Raw genomic sequence first — 24,048 nt, 5'->3', positions numbered from 1 at the left:
GTTAATTTTTGCTCTCTCAGCACAAACCGGAGGCCGCCTACACCCCGCTGTGGGGCAGACGGACCACAAACCGCTGCCGAAGGTTCTGCCCCAGATACGGCGCGGCCCCCGCAGCCTCACGTGTCTCATCCCACTGCTCGGGGTCCCAACACCAAACCCCGGAGTTCCCCGACCCGGGTAGGAGAAGGAGAGCGCGGCGGTGCTGCTGTTTGGATTTCTTTACTTTTACACTCTGGTATTTCAGTGCTCGGCGCGGGGCTTGGCTGTGCCCCCATCCCACGGGGGCAGGGATGCAGTGTTCACTCTGATGTGCTCCCAAAGCAACTTCCTCGTGTCCAAAGAAACATCCCCACCCCCACAGTGCCTCACTGGCCCCTGTGCAGTGCAGCAGCATTCCTGGAAATCAGAAACCCCCAGGAAAGTGCCCACAGGACCATACCTTGGGAAGGGCATTCAGCATCCCACCTGGATGCTCAGCATCAGCCCTCCCAGACCCTCAGCATCACCCCCTCGCTGTCTGAGGGACCCGCTTTGTCCCCCATCCCTGGGATCCCTAAGGCACCGCTTTCTCCTGCAGCAGCCCCACACCCTCCTGATCCTGTGGGGTGATGGGTTTGAGCAGCACAAGAGGTGGCAGCACCTGGCTCAGCCCCCAGCTCCCTGCGCCCTCCTCTGCAGCTGTGGGGCCACAGGTTGGGACTTCCCCTGACCCCCCTGACCCCACTGGCTCCGGGTCCAGCACCTCCTGCCTGCGGTATGTGAAGGGCAGCTCCATCTTGCAGTGTGGCTGCAGTGGCTCCATCGGTTCTTTGGGGCTGAGCTGTGGTGTATGGGGCCGTGTGCTGGTGGCTGCCTCCTTTTCAGGGCTCAGCTCCATCACCAGCAACTCCCCGGGGCTGAGCTGCTCCGAAGGCTCCAGGAAGCTTTTCCAGGGCTTGTTCTATTGAGGAGAAGAAGCGCTGTGCTGGGAGGTCTCGGCCTCACAGCTCATCCCAGGGTGCACACTGCAGCTCACCTGGCTCATCTCGCTGGCTGAGAACTGGAGGGCTTCACTGCCCGTAGGTTTGGGGAGGGGGGGGAAGAGCATCCCGTGGAGCCTGGGGAGATGCCGGTGGGGTCAATGCGGGGGGAGAGGAGCACAGAGGGACTGTAATTCTGCCTGTTCTCACCTCTTCTTGCTCAGCTGGTAGATGAGGGCGGCAGCTGGGAGCCCCAGCGAGATGCCCAGGTACTTCAGGTTGGAGCTCCACACCGCAGTCCCAACACCTGGAGATGAGTACCTCTGGGTGATGGTGACATCCCGGCCCCGTGTCCCCTCCCTGTGCCCAATGGGACACAGGAAGGTCCCCGTGAGAAAGGGAGAAGGTCCCCAACGTTACCCAGTGCCGTGGTCTGGAAGTACCACCGGGCACTGCAGGTCCCCCCGCCGCCCGCTGCCACCTCCTGGATGCCCACCCTGTAGGCGGTGCCCGGTTTCAGGTCTCGCAGTGCGTACTGCGATGCTGATGCGTCCACGTCGCCATCTGTAAGTGACACCGCGTGGGCAGCAGCGCTCAGAGCCGCTCTCCCTCGGTCCCCCACACCCTCCTGGCAGCGGTGCCACCACTCACACGTCACGTTGTCCCCTTCAGCCGCGTGACACACGCGGTACCCCAGCAGCGCCCCGGGGCAAGCAGCGCGTGGGGACGGCTCCCAGAGCAGCACGGCGGCGTCGGCGCTGGCGTTGATGCGGACAGAGGCGGCCAACGAGGCTGCGTGGGGTGGGAGCGGCCGTTGAGGGTCCGGCCGGCCCCCTGAGCGGCACAGAGGGGTTGCGATGTCCCCGCTCCCTACATACTGTTGCCGACGAAGTGATGCTGCAGAGCGAAGGTGGCCCAGTCCTGCTCTGCACCGCGGCCGTGCACGGCGAGCCGGTAACACGCCGGCGCTTCCAGCGGCCCTACGTGAGGAGCGGCACCGTCACCGCGTGGCTGCAGCCAGCGGGAGGGCGTCGGGGCTCGGGGCGCTGCCGTGCCTGCCTGCCAATGGGAGCTGCGTGCGAGGAACTCCTCCTGCACGCAGCGCCCCGGCCGTGGGGTTCCCGGCATCCGCTCCCGCTCGGAGCAGAAGGCGAAGCCTCGCGTTGGTGCCTCCCAGCGTACGGTCACCGTGGTGCCCACCGAGCTGATGTTCTGGAAGCTGAGCTCTGGGGCAAAACAGGGAGAGAAGAGAGGTGAGGGTGGTGCCGGGCCAAGGAGCCTCGTCCTTCCTGCGGCCCTTTTGGGTACCCGTGTGCTGCTCCGCCGGCACGTGCAGCCGCCGTTCAGGGCTGGTTCCCGCGGCGTTGGTGGCCGTCAGCACGATCTCGTACGCAGCCCCGCAGAGCGTGAGGTTGTACTCTGTCTCCTCTGCCCCCAGCACAACCTCGTCCTCCTCGACGCAGCTGCACTGCGGCATGTGGGCATGCAGTGTGTAGATGACGTCCCCCTGTGCCGCGCGGGCGCGCTGTGTGGGGACAGCAGTGGCAATGCCGTGGGGTGCCTGGAACACACGGGGCCGTCCCAGCAGTGCGCCCACCTGCCCTACCTGCCAGCCCAGCTGCAACAGCCTCTGCCCGTTTCTCCCGAGGTGTCCCAGCCTGAAGCTCAGTGCGGGGCTCTCCAGGATCTCTGCGAGAGGAGCGATGCGCTCACCCAGGTGTGTGCCAGCCAGGTGCAGGGATGTGGGGTCCCTCCTGGCATCGCACTCACCCTCGGGGATGAAGATGGATGCGCTCCAGTTACTCCAGTGGCTGCTCCAGTGCTGAGTCCTGTGTCGGAGCTGCACCTCGAAGGCAGCGGTTCCCCCCAGCTCGCAGGTCACTGCAGCGCACCGGGTCGGTGGTGGTGAGGTGACCCCTCCCAGGATGAGTTTGTCCCCCCACCCCAACCCTGAGCATCCCGTGGGGCAAAACAGACCTGGGTCATTCTCTTCATCCTCACCCTTCCCTGTCTCACACATCACCTGCGGAGAGAACGGTGAGACCAGTCATCGGGTGATGGTGATGTTGACCGAGGTGCAGGGGACGTGGTGGCTGGGGGATCTCTTTGGTCCCCTCACCTGCATCCAGCTGCGATCACCCACCCGGCGGAATCGAGCCTCCCTGCGCGGCGGCGGCCGCTCCTCATGGTGACACTGCGGCCGCGGCAGCCTCAGCTCCAGGCGCCCATTGGCCTTAGTGAAGGATGTCCCATGGGAAGGGGGATCCAGCTTCACTGCAGGGACAGCACAGCTGTGGTGACCACTGCAGCCCGCCGCCCCGCCCGGTTCCCGGCACTCACCGGCCTCGTCGAGGTGCAGGGTGATGTTGGGGCTGCGCTCCAGATGCTGTTCCCAGCGCGCCTCCACCCAGGCCGTGGCGTTGGTACGGACATAAACTTTGTGCTGCGTCAGGGTGCGCACCGTGGCGGTGCCCGCGTCGTGCTGCTGGCACAGCTGCCGGCTCACGTAGCTGCAGGGAAGGCGCTCAGCCGTGGTGTACAGCAGTGGCACCGTGTCCCCTACGGCCCCGAGTGTCCCCTGCATGCTCCTGATGGGACGCGGTGCCCCCGACTCACCAGAGCACGAGGACGTAGGTGGTGATGCCGGCAGGGCCCTGGGGTGGCCAGGAGCAGGTGAAGGGGCCGGAGCTGCAGCGCCTGAAGCAGGAGAGCCCGGGGGGGGGATCGGGGGCACCTGTGTGTAGGGAGTCACACCCGGGCTCGTGGGGGCTCGGGGTAGTGAAGATTGCTTGACCTGGGGTCATGGGGATGGGGAGGGGGCCAGGGGCCGGCGGTGCTCCATCTCCCAGCTCCCTGCAGGGCCCCCTCCAGCCCCCGCGGTACCACTGCGACTCCACATGACCCACAGCGGCCGGAGGTGGCTCGGGGGCCGTGCAGAGGGCGGGCGGGCTCAGCCGGCGGTGGGGCTGTGGGCCCCCGGCGTCGGGCGGCCGCGTGCAGAAGGCAGTGCTGCGCCGCGCAGTGGGGCAGAGAGACTACAGCAGTCGTGCAGTGATCCCAAAAAGCCCCCTTCTCCCATGAATGCCACGCAGCTCTGCCCGCCAGCGCCATCCAGACCCCATCCCGCTGCCCGCAGCCCCAGCACTGTGCCCCCAGCCCGGAACACCTCCACGCGCTGCCATGAAAGCTCCCTGCACGACTCCCTTCCCTTATCACCCCGTATCGCTCAGCGAAACCCTCGGCGCTTATCTCCCATCGCGGCAGCACTCACCGCCCCGCGCCGGCAGCGCCAACGCCAGCAGCAGCCACCGCAGCGCCGGGACCCCTCCGCGCTCCATTCTCACCGCGTCCCCCCTCAGGGTCCCACTCCCCCCGGCTCTGCCCCCACTGCCGCTTCCTCTGCTGCTCAGTGCGGCCGTTGCCGGTGTTGGCGCGTGCTTCTCTTGGACCAAAACCAAAAGAGAAAGCAGCGTTGATGTCCCCCGCTGTGCCCGCACACCCGCCCCGACGCTGCCAGAAGAGCAAGGTAAGCAAAAGAGGTGTTGTGTTGGGCTGCTTTTTCTTTTTTCTTTTTTCTTTTTTCTTTTCTTTTTTTTTTTTTTTTTTTTTTTTTTGGCAACCCCCACGTCGTGGCTTCGATGCGCTGCCCGTATTTGGTGAATCAGGAGCTGCGAGGTCGGAGCTGCTCCCAGCGCGGGGCCACATGTCCGGGCAGAGCCCTCCGGTCCCCAGCGCACATCGTTCCCCCCCTCGAGGTCACAACAAAGCCCCACTGAGGCACAGGGCACGGCGTCACCGGGCGCCGTGTGATCGCGGGCGGCAGAGCCGGGTGGCACCGCGCACAGAGCGCCGTTGTCCCCGCAGAAAATGTCCCCTTGTGCGCCGCTCCGCGTGGGGACAGCGCGGCGGCGGTGGTGGAGCGCCGTACAGGGGCGGCTGTGACCCCTCCGCCCACCGCCGTGGGCGCACGCTCAGCCCTGTGGCTCTTGGAGCAGCGTGCTGTGCCAAACCAAGCCGTGCCGTGCCACGCTGTGCCAAATGAAGCTGTGCTGCGCTGGGCCGTGTCGTGCCAAACTGAGCTGTGTCAAACTGAGCTGTGCCAAACTGAGCTGAGCCAAACTGAGCTGAGCCAAACTGAGCTGTGCCAAGCTGAGCTGTGCCATTCACCACACCAAACCAAGCTGTGCCATGCCAAATGAAGCTGTGCCATGCCGTTCCACGCTGCTCCAAACCAAGCCGTGCTGTTCCGTGTTGTGCCAAACTAAGCTGTGCCTTGCCATGCAGTGCCGTGCCAAACCAGACCACGCCACAGCCGCACCGCGCCGTGCCATGGTGACCTGCGCTGTGCCGTGCCGTGCCGAGCCAGCCGGGCAGTGCCGCGCTGCGCCGTGCGGTGCTGGACGTGGGTCAGCCCTTATTGTGCCGGGCCATCAGGGGAGGAAGGGACCACCGCGCTGCCCGCCCCGCTCCCAGCCACCCCCGTGCCGTGCCGTGCCGCGCCGTGCCGGGGCCGCTGGGCGGCGCACCGGGAGCACCGGGCGGAGCGGGAGCAGCGGGAGGCGGCGGCGCGGCGCGGCGGAATGGACGAGCCCAGCATCCTGCGGCGGAGGGGGCTGCAGGTGAGCGGCGTGGGGCTGTGCGGGGCGGGTGGGCGCGGGGTGGGTGCTGGAAGGCGTGTGTGTGCGTGTGGGCGTGTTGGGTGTGGGTGCGAGAAGGGTGGATGCTCGGTGAGTGCGTGTGCGAGCGGGTGCCGTGTGTGCGGGAGAGGGGGGTGCCGTGCGTGCGAGGAGCGGTGCTGCGGGTGGGATCGGGGTGCGGTGCCGGCTGTGGGAGAGGATCCCGGCTGTGGGTGCCGGGGGGCACAGGGCCGTGTGCGGGGGCTCTGCCGGGGGCTCCGTGGGAGCAGCGCGGGACCCCCATCCCAGCGATGCCCAATTTTTGCCCGACCACGGCCATGAGGGTTTGCAGCCCCCCGCCCCACTGCGCACCCCGAGGGGCTCCGACCCCCAACCCCCGGCCTATCCTTCTCCCACACCCCCAGATCCCCGCCGCCCCTCTCGGAGGGCAGACAGACGGCCGCAGCGGGGGCTCACGCTGAGCCCGAAGCTCTGCGCCGATTTTCCGGGTGACCTCACAACTCCGTCCCCATCTGCAAAACGGAGCGCAGCCCCCCGCGGGCCGTCCCGAGCTGTCGGTGCGGTTGGAGCGCGGCACGACGCTGCCTTCATCCGAGCTGGCAGCTCCCTGGGGCGCCGCGCTGTGCTGCGTGCTACTGCGGTGGGGGGCGGTGGGGGGAAGGGACCCCACAGCAACTGCAGCAGCACGGCAGCCTCAGCGCTGCTCTCGGGTGGTCCCTGGGGGGAGCGGCCCCGCGGCTGTGGGTTCAGCTCCCCGCAGCAGGTGGGGACGGTTATCCCAGCGCATCGGGCAGAAGTGCCACCCCCAGTGCTGTCCCCAGTGCCAGTGCTGTCCCAGCAGCCGATGGCGTGGGCCTGGGTGAAGATGGGGATCCCAGCCGGGGGAAAGCGGGGTGGGGGTGCTGGGAGAGCTCCTGCTCCGTGGAGGGACCCAACACCCGGCCGTGGGGTCGCAGTGCTGCGCCAGGGCGCCCACACCAACACCGTGCACCCACACTGTCACAGTGCACCCACCTCAGTACCACGCACCCCCCGCCGCCCCCAGCACCCATGGGCCCCCGCTGCTGAATCCCTGTGCCTCGAGGCGTGATGTCACCCGTTGTCATGGCAACGCTGCTGCATCACTGTGTTGCTGTGTGCCCCAACCCAGGGATTTCCGTGGGGGCAGCGGGACCCCCGGCTGCGTGGGGTGCAGGAGTGACAGCAGCTCATTCAGCCTCCACCCGTGGGTGCTGCCAGGAGGAGAATGCAGTTAAACCGCTTAGGGGTACAGGGCCGGTGGGCACAGATCGGGGCAGTGATGGGCATTAGCAGCACGTGCAGCCACCACGTGTGCCACCATCCCGCAGTCACCATGGCACGCGCTGCCCGCCGGCACCCACAGCTCTCTGTGTCTGCTGGGTGGCACACGGGTGGGTGCTCAGTCCCTGCTGCACAGAGGCTGCTGTGCTGCACCGCTGCCCTTTGCCCCTCTTGCCACCTGCAAGCAAACAGCTTCCACCAGAAATCTTCCCATCGGCTGGAAAAATAAACAGCGTGCGGGACGCCGGCTGCTGCCCGTGGCCGAGTCTGGGGGACGGGGATGGGGACGGGGATGGGGCACAGCCGTCATCCCGGGGCTGTTGTCTCCCGTCCTCGAGGCCTGGCCACACAGCCACCAGCGCAGGGCGCTGAGGAGCCTCTGTCCCCCCGTGCTGACCCCTCGGTGGGGATGGTCCCTGCGGTGACAGTGGTGGTAACCCTGACCCCGCTCGTTGCTTTTCTCGTTGCAGAAGGAGCTGAGCCTGCCGCGCCGAGGGAGAGCGTAAGTCTGCCGAGCTGCACCGCGTGGGACGGTGGTGTCACCGGGAGGGCTGCGCCTGGGGACGCACTGCTGTCTGCAGGGCTCAGCTGGATGCCACCTTGGGGTGGCCAGGTCTCGCCGTGCCCAAACCCAGAGTGGGATCACCGTGCTTTCTGATGCCAAAGAGACGTGATGTGTGTGTGTAAGGGTGTACTGGGGAGTACTGGAGTGTGCTGGGGCGAGCTGTGCTGCCGCAGTGTGTCGGGACGTGCCATGGCGTATTGGGGTGCACCGGTGTGCGGCGGGAGCCGATCCCGAAGCTGTGCTGAGGCTGTTCGGGGCATTGTGGGGTGACGAGGGGGTGCACTGCTGCTGCACCGCCTCTGGGGCTGTGGGGCACACGGGTGCTGTGCCAGGGGTGCGCTGGAGGGGGCGCTGGGGCCGTTATAGGACCGCACTGGTGCTGCACTGGGCCGTCCTGGAACGGTGCTGCTCTGTGCCCAGGCACATCCCGGGAACGGAGTGGCCCCGAGCAGCCTCTGCGTCGTCCGGGCTGTGTGGGAGCTCGGGGGCTGCTGTGTCTGAGCCGTGCCGAGCCGGGGGGTGCAGCGCCGAACCGTGCCGGCTGTGCCGAGTTGTGCCGAACCGTGCCGAGCTGTACTGAGCCGTGCCGAGCTGTGTTGAGCCGTGCCGAGCCGTGCCGATCTGCAGGGGCGGGTCCGTGCCCGGCGGGCCGAGCTCCGCTCCCGGCGGTGCCGCCGCTGCCGCCGCCCGTTGGAGCCGCCCAGCGCGGGGGCTGCCGGTGCGACGGGCGGAGCGGAGCGGAGCGGCGACGGCATGAAGGCGCGGCGGGAGCGGCTGAAGATCCCCGCGCTGACCTTGGAGTGAGTCGGGGAGGGGCTGCCGGAGGCGCCGGGCTCGGGCTGATGGTGACGGCGGCATCCCCGCATCGCCAACATCCCCACATCCCGAGCGCTCCGAACATCCCCGCGTGCTGAGCATCCCCGCATCCCCGCATCCCAACCCCCCCGTACCCTGGGCGTCCCCTCATCCCGAGCATCCCCAGCTTTCCTGCCCTCCCGCATCCACAGCCCTCGCCCCCCATCTGTGCCCCCTTCGGCCCTGCCCACAACGTCTCCCCTCCAGCTCTCCCCCCTCTCCTTGCTCCTTGTCCCCCGTTCCCGGCGGTGCCCCGGGGGGGGAATTGCTGCTGCCGTGCCGTGCCGCCAGGTGCCGGGTGCCGCTCACACCGTTGCCTTGCAGCCTCTCCCCGAGCAGCCAGAGCCCGACGCTGCTGAGCCCCTGCAGCCCCTGCAGCCCCTGCAGCCCGCTGCTATCTCTGCACCCCTGGAGGTAAGACCCCAAACCCTGCCTGCTCGGAGCAGAGAGGTGGAACTCCCACCCCGAATGGGACAGAAGCTTCTTCTGGGCGCACCGGGAGAGGTGGCTGGGGTCCATCCCCACTTTGCATGCCCCAAAAGCAGATTGTGCGTGGCGATCTCCAACTGATGGCTCCATTTGGGGGAACCCCGTGTGAACGCCATCACAGCAGTTGGAGCTCAGCCTCTGAGTGTGTTGTATTTGGGGAAAAATCTAAAAATGCCCCCAGTGTGGGGTCGGAGCGGGGGTGAGGCCCTTTCCCACATAGGAAACCTGCTGTGGGATGGGGTGCTTGTCTTTAGGGGATCTTTGGTGGCCGTCCCGTAGCTGCAGTGACCGTGGCACAGGGCAGAGTGGCATCGTGCTCGGGGCAGGGCGGCTGCTGGGGCCACGCTGTGCTTTGTGGTGGGGACAGCATGGGGATGACATGGAGTTGGTGGCATCCAGCAGCCTGGGCTCCATCAGTGTGGGGATTTGGGGGATTTTCAGCCCAGTTTGGTGATGCTGTCCCACGTGGGGTTTGTGCTAGTGATGCATCGGCACCTGACCCGCTCACAGCTGGAAAATGAGGCCGGGCACCGGGATCTGTGTCACTGGGTCTTAGCATGGGGTGTCCCCTGCAGCCCAGGAGGGAGTGTGTGGGGCTGTGTGGGTAACCCCTCCCTTCCCCCCCTGAGCGGCCCCATTGTGTGAGGAGCACTGGGGACACATAGGGGAGCCCCCCCAAGGTTGCCCACACTGCAGCAACACGTGAGTTTTGGGGCCAGCAGCACTGGCTTTGGGGGACGTGTGGTCCCATAATGCATGAGTAGTGGTGGCTGCGTCTCCATTTTGGGGTGATGCCCATCTCCATGGTAACCTGGACCCCATTTTGGGGTGAAGCTCTGTATGAGTAACTCTGACCCCATTTAGGGTGATGCCCCATTCCTATGGTGACCCAAAGCTCTGTTTTGGAGTCCCTGTACCAACCCAACCTGTCTCTGTATTGACCCTGACTCCATTTGGGGGTGATGCCCATCTCCTTGCTAACCCAGACCCCATTTTGGAGGTGATGCTCTGTCTATTTCAGTAACCCCGACCCCATTTAGGGAGACACCCCATTCCTATGGTGACCCAAAGCTCACTTTTGGGGTGCTGCCCTGCCTCTACATCAACCCGACCCCATTTTGGGGTGCTGCCCCATCTCCATGGCAACCCTGACCCCATTTGGTGGTGGTGGTGGGGGGTACCGCCTCGTTTCTATGGCGACCCTACACCCCCCCCCCTCGAACCGCCGCCCGTTTCCACGGTAACCCCGGTGCGGCGGGGCGGGTCGGGCCGTGCTCGGCTCGGGAGGCGGCCCCGGTGCGGCCCCGCGCGCTCCCGGCTCCGCGATGTCGGATCCGAGCTGCTGGGGGGCGGCGGGCGGCGGCTGCCGGGGGCAGAGAACGGCCGGGGCTTTGCTGCAGCGATCCAAAAGGTACCGGGGGTCGGGGGGCGGGGGGGGGTCCGGGAGCGCTGTTTGGGAGGGGCTGCGCGGCGGGTTGCGTTGGGGGTGGATCGTTTGGGAAAGGCTGCAGCGGGGCTGCGAGGTCGTGTGGGGGTGGTTCCGGGGGGGGATGGTTTGGGGGAGGGGTTGCGGCGGGGGATGAGAGGTTTGGGGGGGTTGTACGGGGGGCAGCGTTGGGGGATGCGTGCTGGGGGGGGGGATTCACTTAAGGTTGCGCTGGGGGGGGCGTCGTTTGTGGGGACTGCACTTTGGGATGCGTGGTTGGAGGGAGTTGCACCAGGGGTTGCTTTGGTTTGGAGGGAGGGGTTTGCAGCGGGGAGCGCTGCTAAGGGAGCATCGTGCCGGGGGAGGGATCTGCACTGCCCGTGCAATCTGTGGGTGCATTGTTTGGGGGTCTGTGTGCTGGGGGTGAGTGAGGGGGAAGGGAGTTGCAGTGGGGCCCACATCCCCACAGTGGTTTTGGGGGGGTTGTGCCAAGGTTTGCAACCCGGGGGTGCACGGCTTGGGGCCCTGAGTGACACATTACACACAGAGGGGTGGGCTGTGCATGCAGGGGGAGCTCTGTGCAGCGCGGGGGAGATGGCTGCCTCGGGCACACAGCACAGCAATGGGGGGCATTGCTTCGGAGCTGGGTGAGGGACCCCGGGGCTCTGCACGATGCAAAGAGCTGCACAGCTGCAGAGCTGCGGGTACCGCAGGCACCACGGTGCCATGGGCAGGCAGTGGGGCATCACCACCCTGCTGGGCTCAGGTCCCGGCGCCAAGGCTGTTGTGAAATCCACAGCTGAACACAAAGAAGTGGTGTTTAGCACGGCGTGGGGCTGAGGGGAGGTGTCCCCATGGTGGCTGTCCCATAGCACAGCCGTGGGATGCAGTGTGGTGCCGTGGTTGCTTAGCGAACGGAGCCAGGCGGCGCGGTGCAGGGCTGTGTGCACCATGCAGCCCCGTGGCACTGAGGGTTTGCTCTTCATTCATTGGGATTCCTAAAATCTACATCGAGGAGTAGCCTGCTGTGTGTTCCAGCAGGCAGGACAGGACGTACAGGGTGTGATTTGGTGGGGGGCTGCAGTGCTGAGAGCACACCTGTGGGCACAGTGGGCACCGGATCCACATTTACCAATGGGAAACAGCAGCGCAGGGACACAGGCACCACCGTGTTGTGGTGCAAGGCCGTCTCTTTAGGCTGCTTTATTTCAGAGCCAATAGAGAAATAAACACAGGCCCTAATCAGGAGGATGTGGGGTTCCGTTGGCCCGTTCTGCATCCCCCATGCAGCTCCATGTCGGGACACAGCCCCGCTCGGTGCAGCCAGCGTGCCATGGAGATGAAATCACGCTGGGCAGCGGTGCAGAAACATTGGGTGCAGCTGCCTGGTTCGGCGTTACAGGCAATTTGTCTCACTGCAAATGAATCTTTCCTCCCAGGGCACGGAGAGCACGAGGGCTATGTGTCTTTCTGTGTGCTTTGGGCCTTCTGGCTCTGATGTCCTGCTGTCCTGCAAGGGTCCACCCATGGACTCTCTGGTCTCTCCCCAAATGTGCTGTGTTGTCCCCGCAGCTTTCCCCATCCCCACAAATATCACAGTGCCACCTCACAGCACCATGAGCACCGTGGGAGCCGGGATGTCACTGCTGCTGTCACCCTCCCCCCCCACATCCTTTGGCACAGTTTGGGATGGCGATGGGGCCGGGGTGGCTGTGGGGATGCTCCGCTCAGTGTCCCCACACACAGTGGTTCTGGAGATGCTGACTGCAATTTTCCACTCCATTTTTGGTAAAAATGTACCAAGCTCACAATTAGTGCTGGAGGCAGCATGGGCTGGAGCACAGCCTCGGCTCCTGCCAGTGGGAACTCCTGCTTTTGTGCCCGGGAGGCCGGGAAGCAGCTGGGTTTGTGCACAGGCAGAGCAGTGGTGCAAGATGGTTGTTGCAGCACGAGGGTGGAGCGCGCGGAAACAGGAAACAGCAGCCTCTGCCTGTGTCACGATTACTGGAACTTGCTTAGCTGAAGGTTTGTTTTCACTTCCAAAATGAAATCTCCGAGTGCAGCGTGCGGGGCTGCCTGTGCCAGCAGCTGCTGGCCCCAGGGACCCTTTGCAGGAGGGGGATGAGCAGATCAAAGGCAAACAGAGGGGCAGGCCGAGCTGCTGCGGTGCTCCCCGTGCTGGCTGAGCAAAAGAGCCCGAGCTGCTGCGCTGAGGGGAGGATGCAAAAAAGTGCTTCTGAACGCAGGGTTAAGTCAACCCTTTCCTGCCAGAGCCCCCCCTCGCTGCCTGTGCTGCTCCAGCAGTGCCGGCATCTCTTGTAGAACTGCCCGATGCCGTTCCTGCCGCTCGCTCATGTCTGTGGGACCCGTGCAGGACCCCTCGGAGCGGGGTTTGTCCTGTGCCTGGCGTCGGTCCCTGTCTTTTTTGGGCAGCAGCCACGGGGTTCCCAGCTCAGCGATGCAGCTCAGCACCACCCGTGCAGGATTCACAGGTGGAGGAAGCGCTCACACGAACCGCAGTGTGACCTACTTGCCTCACACGCGGCTCTCGGCTGCGCTGACATTTTCGTGGGGATCCGTCCTTGGTCTGGCATTAAGAACCCACGCATCTCTCTCATGTGTACACAAGCTGTCCTCAGATTCTGCTCTGCACGGGGATATTCCCACTCAGCAAAGTCAACTGGGGGCATTTTCCATGCCATGCAGCAGGGCTGGCGTGGCCCGGGGCAGCTTGGCATTTCCATCGCTTCCTCCTTTTAGATCCTTTTTTCTATTCTTGCCCAACGGCCCCACATGCATCTTTCTTCCCCGTGGGCCAAAACCAGAAGTGGGACCTCACTGAGACGATTCTGCTCCAAAAATAACCCCAGCCGCCCTGTGCTGTGCTGGGGATGTGATCTTCCTGGGGGCAAGAGGTCTGTAATCGATGTGGTGACAGCAGCCGTGTCCCCTTGCTGCAAGTCGGACGAGCTGCAGCAGGGCTGCCCACATCCAAGCCTCCCAGCCCTGCCCATCTTCCACTTCCCCAAATGAATCGCTTTTTCTTTTCCTTCTCCAGCTGCCGAAGCAGCAACAGGAAGAGCCTGGTGGTGGGGACTCCATCTCCAACCCTCTCGCGCCCTCTCTCCCCACTCTCAGTGCCCACAGGTGAGGGGAATGCTGAGGCCAGGCTGAGCATCGCCCAGGGTCACCCCAGTAAGGGACTGTGGCACTGCCTGGGCATGCAATGGCTTTTCCCAGAGGGCTGAGGGGTGGCTGAGGGAATGCCAGGTGCTCAGTGAACCCAGTTCTCCCTCTCCTCACAGCTGGGAGCAGCCCCTTGGACAGCCCTCGCAACTTCTCCGCCAGCACCTCCATCAACTTCCCCTTCGCCCGCAGGTGAGCTCCACCTCCCACTGATCATCTCAACCCGTGGATTGGGGCTGTTCTGTTGGCCTTCACGATTATTATTTTTTCCTCCCTGATTTCTGCTCCGGTTCTGATTTCCCTGCTGCTGTGACCGGTGTGTCCCGCTGCCCTCCAGCCACGCTCCTCGGACTGACAGGCAAGTGATGGGGGACAGAAGGGCTGCGCCAAGGGGAGCTGCAGTGGTGTCATTCACCCATGGATTGGCTCATGGAAAAAAGCTGCAGGCTTAGTTTTAATTTTCACGCTCGAACTGGAGCAAAAAGCCGAAGGGCTTTGGAAGTGTTCCACAGTGCAGCAGCCAGCACATCGCCTGCCCTTGTCTGTGCTCTGTGCCCCGCGTCCTGCACGCATGGGAAGCAGTGCTGTGACCTGTTCTGTTGGAAACTCATCCAAGAGGAAGCATTCGCCAGCGTGCGAGTGTCGGCCTTCCTGTTTATAGCCAGGCTCTGATCCCCGTGTACTTTCTGCATGGTGCTGAGAAATCTTGATTTCTCTTAGTCTCTAAAGCCAGAATTGTGCTCCCATTAAAAATACGATTCTCCTTTTTTCTTATTCTTTGCAAACAAAGCCTCTTGTGCAGCATTGGGCCGAGCAGGGGCTGCAGCTGCTGTCACTTTGGGTTCCCTGCTCCTGCAGTGCCTCCACCACAGGGGAACCAACTTTCAGTCCATCCTGGCAAGATACTCCAGGGCTCTCCCAGTCGGCCAAACAGAAGTCCTCTCTCCCATCCTTATCGTTCTGATGCTATTTCTGTATTTGCATTCACCTGCTTTTTCCACTATGCCACAGACATCTTTGTGCTTGCAGGGCTGATGGCAGAAGGTGGTCACTGGCTTCGCTCCCCTCATCTGGCTATGGGACCAACACCCCCAGCTCCACCGTCTCGGTAAGGCGCATTCCCTCTGCACGAAGGAGCTTTGCTGCATCCCATTGCACGTCTTGGCCATGCACAGAAGGGCGAGAGCTGCCTGGGTGTGATGGGCAGCCAGGACTGGGGTCAGTGTACGGAGCTGGGCTGGGGGCTTTTGGTTGCACACACTGCGTGCAGAGGTGCAGGCAGAGCGACGCTGCGTGCTGCCCAGTTTCCAGTCTACTAGGATCTTCAAGGCAGATTTTCCTGGAGGGTTTGCTGCTTCCCACCCCGCTGCCTGCGAGGTTCTGTCCCATATACTGACCACCCGCATCTGTCCTTCCTTCCAGTCATCCTCATCCTCCCAGGAGCGGCTGCACCAGCTGCCATACCAGCCCACCCCCGATGAGCTGCATTTCCTCTCCAAACACTTCCGCAGCACTGAGAGCGTCACGGATGAGGAGGGGCGGCACTCGCCCTGTCTGCGCCCACGATCCCGGAGCCTGAGGTACAGAGACCACCCACATGAACCAGGTCCTGCTTGCCATCTTCTCGTGAGCTGTTCTGTGACATTACGGTCCTGCTTGGACGTACCCTTGGCGCTGACCCCGATGCAGTTTTTTCCCTGGCAGGGATAGTGGTAAAACTCCGCGCTTTGGCACACTAGGCTCCGCTTTTTTGGTAGTGTGTGGCTGCTGGGATGTGTCAGAGAATGCCTAAGGGTGAGATTCCATGGGCTGAGGTTGGAGAAAGTGGGATTTGTTCCAAAATAGCCCTTTTCTGCCATGAGCAGTTAGCAACCTGTCCGTGCAGGAAGCCTTTTTCTGAACGTTCCCATGTCCGCTGCGGGGCAGCTGGGGTTTGGTTGGGCTCTCTGTGCTGCGGGCTGCCAAAAGGGCAATCCCAGCACCAGATCATGGGCGCCAGGATGGCTGCGGATGCTCTCCCGTCGTGCTTGGCTGCAGCCCAGGCAGCCCTCCAGTGGCTGCGTTGTTGCTGTCTGTGTCCCAGACATCACGGCAGGGGCTGAAGCACAAACTGTGGCATGAGAGGAAGTGGTGGATGAGCTCGCTGGTGGAAGCCAAGTGACTAATGCAGCACTGGTGGCCAGGGCTCAAAACGCCAGAGGCTTTTCCAGGGACTTGGGTTTGAAGAGCTGGGTCTGCAGGAGCCCAGCACTGCCCAGCCCTGTAGGAACAGCTGGCAGCCTCCGCACAGGGTGGAAACACCAAAGCTAGGGAAGGAGTGAGCTGCTGGTGTTGGTGGTGTGCGGTGGGGGGACCCCAGGACACTCCAGCCATGCAGGTGATCCCAGCACTGCTAGAAGTCCTGGCCCAAGGCTGACAGCTCTGCTTGCACAGTCTCTAACAGCTCGTGACATGGGAACAACGAGCTCCTCTGGGGGCAGGAGCTATTTGCATGCTTCTAAATGCTTTGGATTCATAACTCACCAGGCTTTTCCTCCATTTTCCTCCTCACAGCCCTGGGCGGACGAGTGGAACATTTGATAACGAGGTCGTGATGATGAACCACGTCTACAAGGAGCGGTTCCCCAAGGTAATGGCCACGGAGGGGATGGCAGCATCAGTGCCCCCACAGCACCCGGGCAGCTTCTGCAGAAAAATCACTTCTCTGTGCTGGAACATAGAATGCATGAATAGATATGGGGGTGCTGGGGGTCACTGGAGACATGGGAGTGAACCGTGTGGTTCTGCATCATCACAAATGCCACACCTTCTCTGGAGTCCTTGTCGGAGCATGAGCAGGTGGTGGCAGCGGGGTCTGGGTGAGGCACACGCGGGGTTTGGGGCTGCAGGAGGCAGGGGGCACGGGGACATGAGCCCCATCGTCACCATCCCTCCTGCCTTGCAGGCTACAGCCCAGATGGAGGAGCGCCTGCAGGACACGATCAGGAACTTCTCTTCCAGCAGCACTCTGCCTCTGGCCGACGGGGTGCTGGGCTTCATCCACCACCAGATCATCGAGCTGGCTCGCGACTGCTTGGCCAAATCCCAGGGGGCCCTCATCACTTCTCGCTACTTCATGGAGCTGCAGGAGAAGCTCGAGAAGATGCTGAGAGATGTGAGTGGGGGCAGTTCTCCGCTCAGCGCCGTCTCCCAAGGCCATCGGTGACTCCTAGCTTCTGTTCCCTTTCTGGCAGGCCCAGGAGCGTTCAGAGAGCGAGGAAGTGAAGTTCATTGACCAGCTGGTGAGGAAGCTGCTGATAATCATCTCCCGTCCTGCTCGCCTTCTGGAGTGCCTGGTAAGACGCAGCAGCAGTCCTGCAGTGCTTGGAGGGACGCTTTGGCTTTGCTCCCTGACCACGCTTCATTTTCCCCACCTAGGAGTTTGACCCTGAGGAGTTCTATCATCTCCTGGAAGCTGCTGAGGGCCACGCCAAAGTTGGTCAGGGCATAAAGACCGACATTCCCCGCTACATCATCAGCCAGCTGGGGCTCGTCAAGGACCCTCTGGAGGGTAGGAGGCTGCTGGGCAGGGTCTGTGGGCCGTGGGCTCTGGGGGCTGCAACACCAGGATGACAGCCAAGCCTACAGCCAGCCCAGCATTGCTTGCTACTGCTCCTGGCATGTTCCGCAAAGCAGATTAATCGGAAGAACACTTAATCCATAGGAAGCCAAGGCTTTGGGGAAACCATAATCCCCGAGGAACACTATGGGGAATGACTATGGGAAAAAGAGAATTATGTAAATGTTTGGCCTCATGCTTAACCTCCTAATGCTGTGACCTGAATTTCTGCCTACGATAGCTTGCACCAAGCATGCAGCTAAACCCCCGTGGGATCCCTGATGTGGGAGGGCGGGTGGTGGCCGGGGGGTTCTTTTGGCACAAAGGGATGTGAGCAGGATGAATGTGAATACGGTCTCTGTCCTCTGCAGAGATGGTCCAGCTGGACCACTTTGACAGTGGGAACACCATCACCCCTGAGAACGACGATGCCTGTGAGGTGAGCACAGCCCCACCTCTGGACCTGCAAAGCCCTGTGGGGTTCCAGCACACACAGACACATTCAAACCCTTCTGTGTCTCCTCAGAGCCAGCAGTCGGTCAGTGCTCCTCGGAGGAAGCCCTGTGAGGGCGACTTTGAGACCATCAAGCTGATCAGCAATGGAGCCTATGGGTGAGCTGGCACAGCATCCCTCCTGCTCCACAGCGAGCAGACCGCATGGCAGCATGCTCCTATTTCTAGCCTGCCTCCTCCTGCAAACATCTCCAAAGCCCATAAGTGTGGCATTTGCACCTTTCTGACCCTACCTGCTGCCCATCCAAGCCCCGCGGCGCTGTGGGGTTGTCCTGGAGGTTGGAGACCACATTCTGAGGTCTGGTTGCTCACTCTTTCCTAGGGCCGTGTACCTGGTGAGGCACAGGGAGACGCGGCAGCGCTTTGCCTTGAAGAAGATCAACAAGCAGAACCTCATCCTGCGCAACCAGATCCAGCAGGTGTTTGTGGAGAGGGACATCCTCACTTTCGCAGAGAACCCCTTTGTGGTCAGCATGTTCTGCTCCTTCGAGACGAAGCGACACCTCTGTATGGTGATGGAGTATGTGGAAGGTGAGAAGGGGGTTTGGGGACATCAATGGCACCAGTGGGGGGTGAGAGGAGGGACCCCGAGGAGCGCTGAGGATGCCATCCTGATGTCTGGGGAACGGGTGGAAGCACTTCTGTTGTTCTGAGTCCCGCCTCGATGGAGGTGGTACCCACCCTCCTCCAGGTGAACATTTCTGCCCTGCAATCAGCAGCAGTGTTTCCACAGGTGGGGATTGTGCCACGTTGCTGAAGAACATGGGCCCGCTGCCCGTGGACATGGCGAAGATGTACTTCGCTGAGACTGTGCTGGCACTGGAATACCTCCATAACTACGGCATTGTGCACCGAGACCTCAAACCTGACAAGTGAGGGCACTGGGGCCCACCAAGGGGCTGGGCTGGGCTGGGAGCGGGCCTGGTCCCGGCCAGAGGCAGTGAGGTGGTGCCTTCCTTACAGCCTGCTCATCACCTCCATGGGCCACATAAAGCTGACAGACTTTGGGCTGTCCAAGATTGGCCTGATGAACATGACCACCAACCTCTACGAGGGGCACATGGAGAAGGACACCAGGGAGTTCATGGACAAGCAGGTACGAGGGTGGTCACCGGGACCCAGAACCGGCTTGGGGCCCATTGCACAGGTTGTTGCAGAGATTCCAACGTCTGGTTCGGATGCAGGTGTGCGGCACACCGGAGTACATCGCGCCCGAAGTCATCCTCATCCAGGGCTACGGGAAGCCCGTCGACTGGTGGGCCATGGGCATCATCCTGTATGAATTCCTTGTGGGCTGTGTCCCCTTCTTTGGGGACACCCCTGAGGAGCTCTTCGGGCAGGTGATCAGCGGTGAGCACTGCTTGCTTTGCTTATCCCCCGGCCCCCGAGCCCCTCGGCCCCATCCATGGCTCCCAGCACAGAGAGGGCTCCATGTCACTTTCCCTTCTGTTGCAGATGAAATCATGTGGCCAGAGGGCGATGAGGCTCTTCCTGCTGATGCTCAGGACCTGATCACACGGCTGCTGAGGCAGTGCCCGCTCGAGCGCCTGGGCACCGGTACGTGTGCCAGGGGCAGCAGGTGGGGCTCAAAATGGGTCCAGACTGAGCAGTGCTCAAGGCTTCTCCAAACCATTCTGTGGTTCTCTGATTTGCTTGCATGTGATTGAAGCTGAAGGGTGTCCTGCGGTACTAAGGACACTTGGACCCCCTAATGCAGGTTTCTCTGCCTGCCAGGGGGTGCGCACGAGGTGAAGCACCATGCCTTCTTCCTCCACCTGGACTGGAACGGGCTCCTGCGGCAGAAAGCGGAGTTCATCCCACAGCTGGAGTCAGAGGACGACACCAGCTACTTCGACAGTGAGGCCGCCTCCGTCCCCTTGTCCCTGTCATCCTTTGTCCCCACTGCAGGAAGGATGCTGCAGCAGGAGATGAAAATCTCCAGGGTGAAGTTGGGCATTTTATGCCCTGAACTAAGTCACAAAAACAGATGTAATTCTGTTTCCAGAACTGCTCAGCCTTAGCGAAAGTATTGATTTCTCATCCCAAAACATTTGTGGGTTCAGGACTGGGCTGTCAGCCACGACACACCTCCACGTCCTGTCCCCTCACCACTGGGGCTTTTGCTTTCAGCTCGATCCGAGAGGTACCGGCACTTGGACTCGGAAGACGAAGAGACCAATGATGAGGAATCATCTGTGGAGATTGGCCAGTTCTCCTCCTGTTCCCACCGCTTCAGCAAGGTGCTTGGATCTGTCCCCTAAGACCCCAGTGGGGTGGTAACAAGGTGCCCATCCTGCGAGCCACAGCCCCCTGCTGCCACTCCATTCCAACCACTCACCTGTTCCCCAGGTGTACAGCAGCTCCGAGTACCTGGCCACGCACTCCAACCTCAGCCTCTCATCTTCTGATCGGAGCCACAGCGAGGACAAGGAGGACAGGGCAGAGCGGTGGGACCGCCACTCGGGTGACGAGGACAAGAACCGGCCATCGGGCGCAGAGCCCCGGTGAGTGGTGAGACAGGGACTCATGTGAGCTGCTGTTGATGAGATGTGTGCAGGGGTGCAGGAGGGATCCAGCACCACCTCCTTGCCCATGCGTGGGTGCCCTGAGCCCTCTGGCTCCCTCCCGCAGGCTGCGGTCCTGGACATCCTGCAGCTCCACACCGTACACTGCCCAGCACGAGCGCAGCCGCAGCCCTGCTGCCCTGACCAGCACCTACAGCCTGGACACCATGCCCAAGTTTGCCTTCTCCTCAGAAGATGAAAGCCCTTGTGTGGCCTCAGCCAAGCCGGAGCGACCCAAATTTGTGCTGGGAGACCCTGACTCTGGGGTGAAGACCTCATCGCTATCTGGTGCGCAGGTTTTGGGGGCAGCCAGGTTTCCTAACAGTGTGGGGTGTTTTCTCCATGCCTTCCTGCACCCTATAGAAGGTCCAAAGGGCCACCGCCATCCTTGGCCATTTCAGCTCCCTGTTCCTCCTCCCTTTGTGCAGCTGATCTCGTCAGTCTGAACCGCATCCGCCTGCGGAGCAACAGCACCGGCACCAAGAACTCAGCTCCACGAGGCTTGGAGCCAGGCAGCAGCCGCCGGCTGAGCAGCCAGAGGGATGGCGTGGAGAGGCCAAGAGCTTCACCGGGCAGCCGAGTGCCCAAATCTGCTTCTGTCTCAGCCTTGTCCCTCATCATCACATCAGGTTTGTGGTAGCCATCTATGGCCACGGTGGCTGCCATGTGGCTTCCCTGGAACAAGCCATCTCGTTCTTTCTCCTTGCAGATGACTTCAGCAGCGGGGCCCTCATGAGCCCCATCTCCCCTCACTCGCTTTCATCCAACCCCTCTTCCCGCGACTCGTCCCCGAGCCGGGATTCCTCCCTGGCCATCACCAGCCTGAAGCCCCCCATCATCATCCACAGCTCAGGCAAGAGGTACGGCTTCACGCTGCGTGCCATCCGCGTGTACATGGGGGACAGTGATGTCTACGCTGTGCACCACATGGTCTGGGTAAGTGGCCCGGGGACTGGTGACATTGATGGGACACAAGGGTGGGAGGTATGGGCTGTGTCCAAACAAAACCCTGGCCATTCCCTTCCAGAGCGTGGAAGAAGGGAGTCCTGCACAGGAAGCAGGGCTGAGAGCGGGTGATCTCATCACACACGTGAATGGGGAGTCAGTGCTGGGCCTGGTGCACCGGGACGTCGTGGAGTTGCTGCTGAAGGTGGGTGCTTGCCCTGCTGCGATGCGCTTGGGACCTGCATGCAGCTGTTGAAACTGGTGCATCGAGCACAAGCAGCAAGTTGAACACTGGTGCTTGAGTGCAGCATGCTCACTGAGCTCTTTTCTGTCCTCAGAGTGGCAATAAGGTTGCCCTGAGGACCACCGCCCTGGAGAACACCTCCATTAAAATTGGCCCCGCCCGGAAAAACAGCTCCAAGACAAGGATGGCCCGAAGGAGCAAGAAGAGCAGGAAAAGGGACAGCCAGGACAGGTGGGCAGAAACAGGGGGATAAAATGGCACGTGTGTCCTGGATGTCCTGGAGCTGGAACGCAACCAGGAAGGGGTGGATGCTTTGGTTCTGCAGTACCACAGGGTCTGGTCGCATCCAATGCGGGTCTGCTGGCATCAGTGGCTCCAAGCAGTGTCCCTGCCTGTCGCTGCTGTTTGTGACAAATCTTCCCATGCGTTTTCTTCCCTCGCAAGGAGGAAATCCCTTTTCAAGAAGATCTCCAAGCAGTCTACGGTCCTGCACACCAGTCGCAGCTTCTCCTCCGGCCTCCACCACTCACTGTCTTCGAGTGAGAGCCTCCCAGAGTCCCCTACGCACAGCCTGTCCCCAGGTCCCACGACGCCCTGCCGCAGCCCCGCTCCGGACCTGCCCCCAGGTACTGTGGCCACCACACACGGGCTCGGGGCTGGTGACATCCCCGCTAGTGACTTTTCTCTCTCTTTTTTGTGGCAGATGCGGTGTCCCCACAGAGCACCTCTCCCTCCTCCAGCACCCCCACGTCTCCAGCTGGCCACGTGCGGCCCAGCACCCTGCACGGGCTGGCCCCCAAGCTGGGCGGTCAGCGCTACAAGGTGGGACGCCGCAAGTCCACCAGCAGCATCCCGCCCTCACCCCTGGCCTGCACACCCACCTGTGCCCCGCGGCCCACGTCCCCGCAGAGGTCCCCTTCCCCGCTGCTGCCCGGACACCCCAAAACCACCCATCCCTTCCAAGGCAAGACGCTGTCCCCCCCCACCATTGTGCGGCAGGGGCCGCGGCCACGCAGCGCCGAGTGCCCCCGCTCACCCCTCCTCAAGCGCGTGCAGTCAGCAGAGAAGATGGCAACCTACCTGGCGGAGAAGAAGAGCGTGGGCAGCCGCAAGCTGGGGCCGGAGATGCCTGCACGGGATGGGACTGGGGAGGTGTTGGGGGAGGGCGAAGCGCCCGGCTCGGTGCACTCCGGGGAGCACGGCCATGTGGCAGCCTGGCGGCAGGGAGAGCAGGAGATGGTGGTGATGCGGCGCCTGAACCTCTCTGAGCGCCGCGACTCCTTCAAGAAGCAGGAGGCTGTACAAGAAGTCAGCTTTGATGAGCCGGGCAGTGAGGACGGTGCCAAGAGCGACACAGGGCAGGGCGAGGGCTGCGTGGAGCCCAGGGTCGGCCGGGTGCCGCAGATCGCAGTGCAGGGCTCAGAGGGTGACGAGCAGGAGCCGGTGGGCTGGCAGTGCCAGGGCTCCTACCCACTGCACCTGTTGGGCACTGATGGCTCTGCTGGCATCGCTGTGCCATGGCGGGACGGCCGCCGGCAGCACCGGACCTGTGGGGACAGGGCCTCCCCGGGGCTGTCAGCACGGGACATCCCCTAAAAGCCAGCCTGGGCACGTGGCTCCATGGGATTTAACGCACTGCGACCTGGAGGTGCGACTTCTGTGCTCCCGGAGAGATGCTCATGTTTTTGCAGTGGTGTTCCCCTGGTGAGGCCCACACTGTAAAGAAAGGACTCGACGCAAATACTCAGAACTACTCCAAACTAATTTATTACTTTTATAACCTAAAAGGCATTGCAGGGTCCAAGCCATCCCAACCTTTTCTGTGCATTTCCCAGCCCCTGGCCCCATGGCACAATGTTTTCTAACCTGAAGAACCACCAGCTTTTTTCCACATTTGCTCACTTTCAGCTGGAAAAGCACCCAAAAGGTGGTTGTAAGGCGGTTTTCTGGATAGCACTGAAGCTGAGGGTTCCCCTCTGTAGACAGGGGGTTGGGCTACATGATCTTAGTGGTCTTTTCCAACCTTTATGATTCTATGATTTGCATCCAGGATCGCCTCCATCCCCATAAATCCCCTCGGTGCCTCCCTACTCTGGAGGAAAATGCTCCAAACCCCAGCATCCTGGTGGGCAGCATGGCAGGGGCCACACACTTTGTTTTATTATCATGTGGTGGATGGAGAGGTTTAAATTTTTATTACAGTTCCTTCTGAGAAAAACCCAAACCACTGAGCCCACTCCATTGGCTTTCCCCAGTGGGATGGGACTGGGGAAGAAAAGCTCACCCTGCCCCACCACGCTGGGGGTTCAGCAATTTAATACAAATAATGGCATTTTTAGGTTTACTTTACAATCTGCTGTGATGTATCTTTGGGCATGCGCAGGTGCATTTTGTGAAAAACCACTATTTCAATTTTTTTTTTTTAACAAAAACAGAACAAAAACCCCATATCAACCCCCCAGTTCTTCCATCAACCACCAAACCCCACCAAACCCCATTCCTGGCAGGATTCTGAGGGCTCATTTCTGACTGGATTTGGTGGGCCCGTTCCCGACTGGATTCTCAGCACACGTGAGGCCTTTCCCACAGCATTCCCGCTCATTTTACCTCACGATTCTCCGCTTCGGCCTCGCAAAGGGTTTTTTAACAGAAAAAGTGGTGAAAGCAAACAGGGCCTTGCCTTGGGAAGGGCCAAGCACCGGCCTTGCTGTTAACACTGCGGAGTTTTACGTGGCATTAAATTGTTACTTGGGACTTGCTGTGGC

General features: G+C 62.1%; 2 protein-coding genes across 6 annotated transcripts; one reads left to right on the top strand and one right to left on the bottom strand.

Moving 5' to 3' along the window:
- Positions 1 to 203: 203 nt before the first annotated feature.
- IL12RB1 (interleukin 12 receptor subunit beta 1) lies at positions 204 to 4,437 on the bottom strand. The gene is made up of 15 exons (XM_085211499.1): positions 4,231 to 4,437; positions 3,576 to 3,693; positions 3,300 to 3,469; positions 3,079 to 3,233; positions 2,937 to 2,982; positions 2,730 to 2,840; positions 2,566 to 2,648; positions 2,268 to 2,484; positions 2,015 to 2,185; positions 1,838 to 1,939; positions 1,611 to 1,751; positions 1,380 to 1,523; positions 1,170 to 1,266; positions 1,016 to 1,097; positions 204 to 940 (listed from the first exon to the last, which is right to left on the bottom strand). The coding sequence occupies exons 1-15, from the start codon at positions 4,295 to 4,297 to the stop codon at positions 554 to 556; spliced, it is 2,091 nt and encodes a 696-aa protein (XP_085067625.1). The 5' UTR covers positions 4,298 to 4,437; the 3' UTR covers positions 204 to 553.
- MAST3 (microtubule associated serine/threonine kinase 3) lies at positions 4,359 to 24,037 on the top strand. Of its 5 annotated transcripts, none has more exons than XM_085211488.1 (28): positions 4,359 to 4,485; positions 7,369 to 7,400; positions 13,292 to 13,380; positions 13,539 to 13,611; positions 13,757 to 13,777; positions 14,449 to 14,527; positions 14,842 to 14,999; positions 15,973 to 16,048; positions 16,364 to 16,573; positions 16,653 to 16,754; positions 16,837 to 16,969; positions 17,389 to 17,456; positions 17,544 to 17,629; positions 17,853 to 18,061; positions 18,264 to 18,402; positions 18,494 to 18,626; positions 18,715 to 18,880; positions 18,986 to 19,087; positions 19,265 to 19,387; positions 19,661 to 19,770; positions 19,880 to 20,034; positions 20,162 to 20,382; positions 20,523 to 20,723; positions 20,804 to 21,030; positions 21,122 to 21,244; positions 21,378 to 21,514; positions 21,728 to 21,909; positions 21,987 to 24,037. In XM_085211488.1, exons 1-28 carry the CDS (start codon positions 4,435 to 4,437, stop codon positions 22,877 to 22,879), a joined length of 4,299 nt encoding a protein of 1,432 aa, XP_085067614.1. In that variant the 5' UTR covers positions 4,359 to 4,434; the 3' UTR covers positions 22,880 to 24,037. The 5 variants fall into 5 exon arrangements, with proteins under 5 accessions (XP_085067614.1, XP_085067615.1, XP_085067611.1 ...); XM_085211489.1 differs by lacking the exon at positions 4,359 to 4,485 and adding an exon at positions 5,254 to 5,578; XM_085211485.1 differs by lacking the exons at positions 4,359 to 4,485; positions 7,369 to 7,400 and adding exons at positions 8,158 to 8,263; positions 8,643 to 8,732.
- Positions 24,038 to 24,048: the final 11 nt, after the last annotated feature.

The sequence above is a fragment of the Meleagris gallopavo genome, chromosome 30, assembly GCF_905368555.1.
Source record: "Meleagris gallopavo chromosome 30, MGAL_WU_HG_1.1, whole genome shotgun sequence".
Classification (NCBI taxonomy): Eukaryota; Metazoa; Chordata; class Aves; order Galliformes; family Phasianidae; genus Meleagris; species Meleagris gallopavo.
The sequence above is the reverse complement of the archived record's forward strand: the minus strand, read 5'-3'. Positions and strand labels throughout refer to the sequence as shown.

Bases quoted from the DNA above. Each gene is read 5' to 3' on its own strand.
- IL12RB1 (XM_085211499.1), bottom strand. From the start codon at position 4,297: ATGGAGCGCGGAGGGGTCCCGGCGCTGCGGTGGCTGCTGCTGGCGTTG. The intron at 2,649-2,729 runs GTGAGTGCGATG...CTCCTCTCGCAG, and splicing joins ATCCATCTTCATCCCCGAGG to AGATCCTGGAGAGCCCCGCA. The intron at 1,098-1,169 runs GTGAGAACAGGC...GCATCTCCCCAG, and splicing joins TACCAGCTGAGCAAGAAGAG to GCTCCACGGGATGCTCTTCC.
- MAST3 (XM_085211485.1), top strand. From the start codon at position 8,217: ATGAAGGCGCGGCGGGAGCGGCTGAAGATCCCCGCGCTGACCTTGGA. The intron at 16,755-16,836 runs GTAAGACGCAGC...TTCCCCACCTAG, and splicing joins CTCGCCTTCTGGAGTGCCTG to GAGTTTGACCCTGAGGAGTT. The intron at 18,062-18,263 runs GTGAGAAGGGGG...GTGTTTCCACAG, and splicing joins GGTGATGGAGTATGTGGAAG to GTGGGGATTGTGCCACGTTG.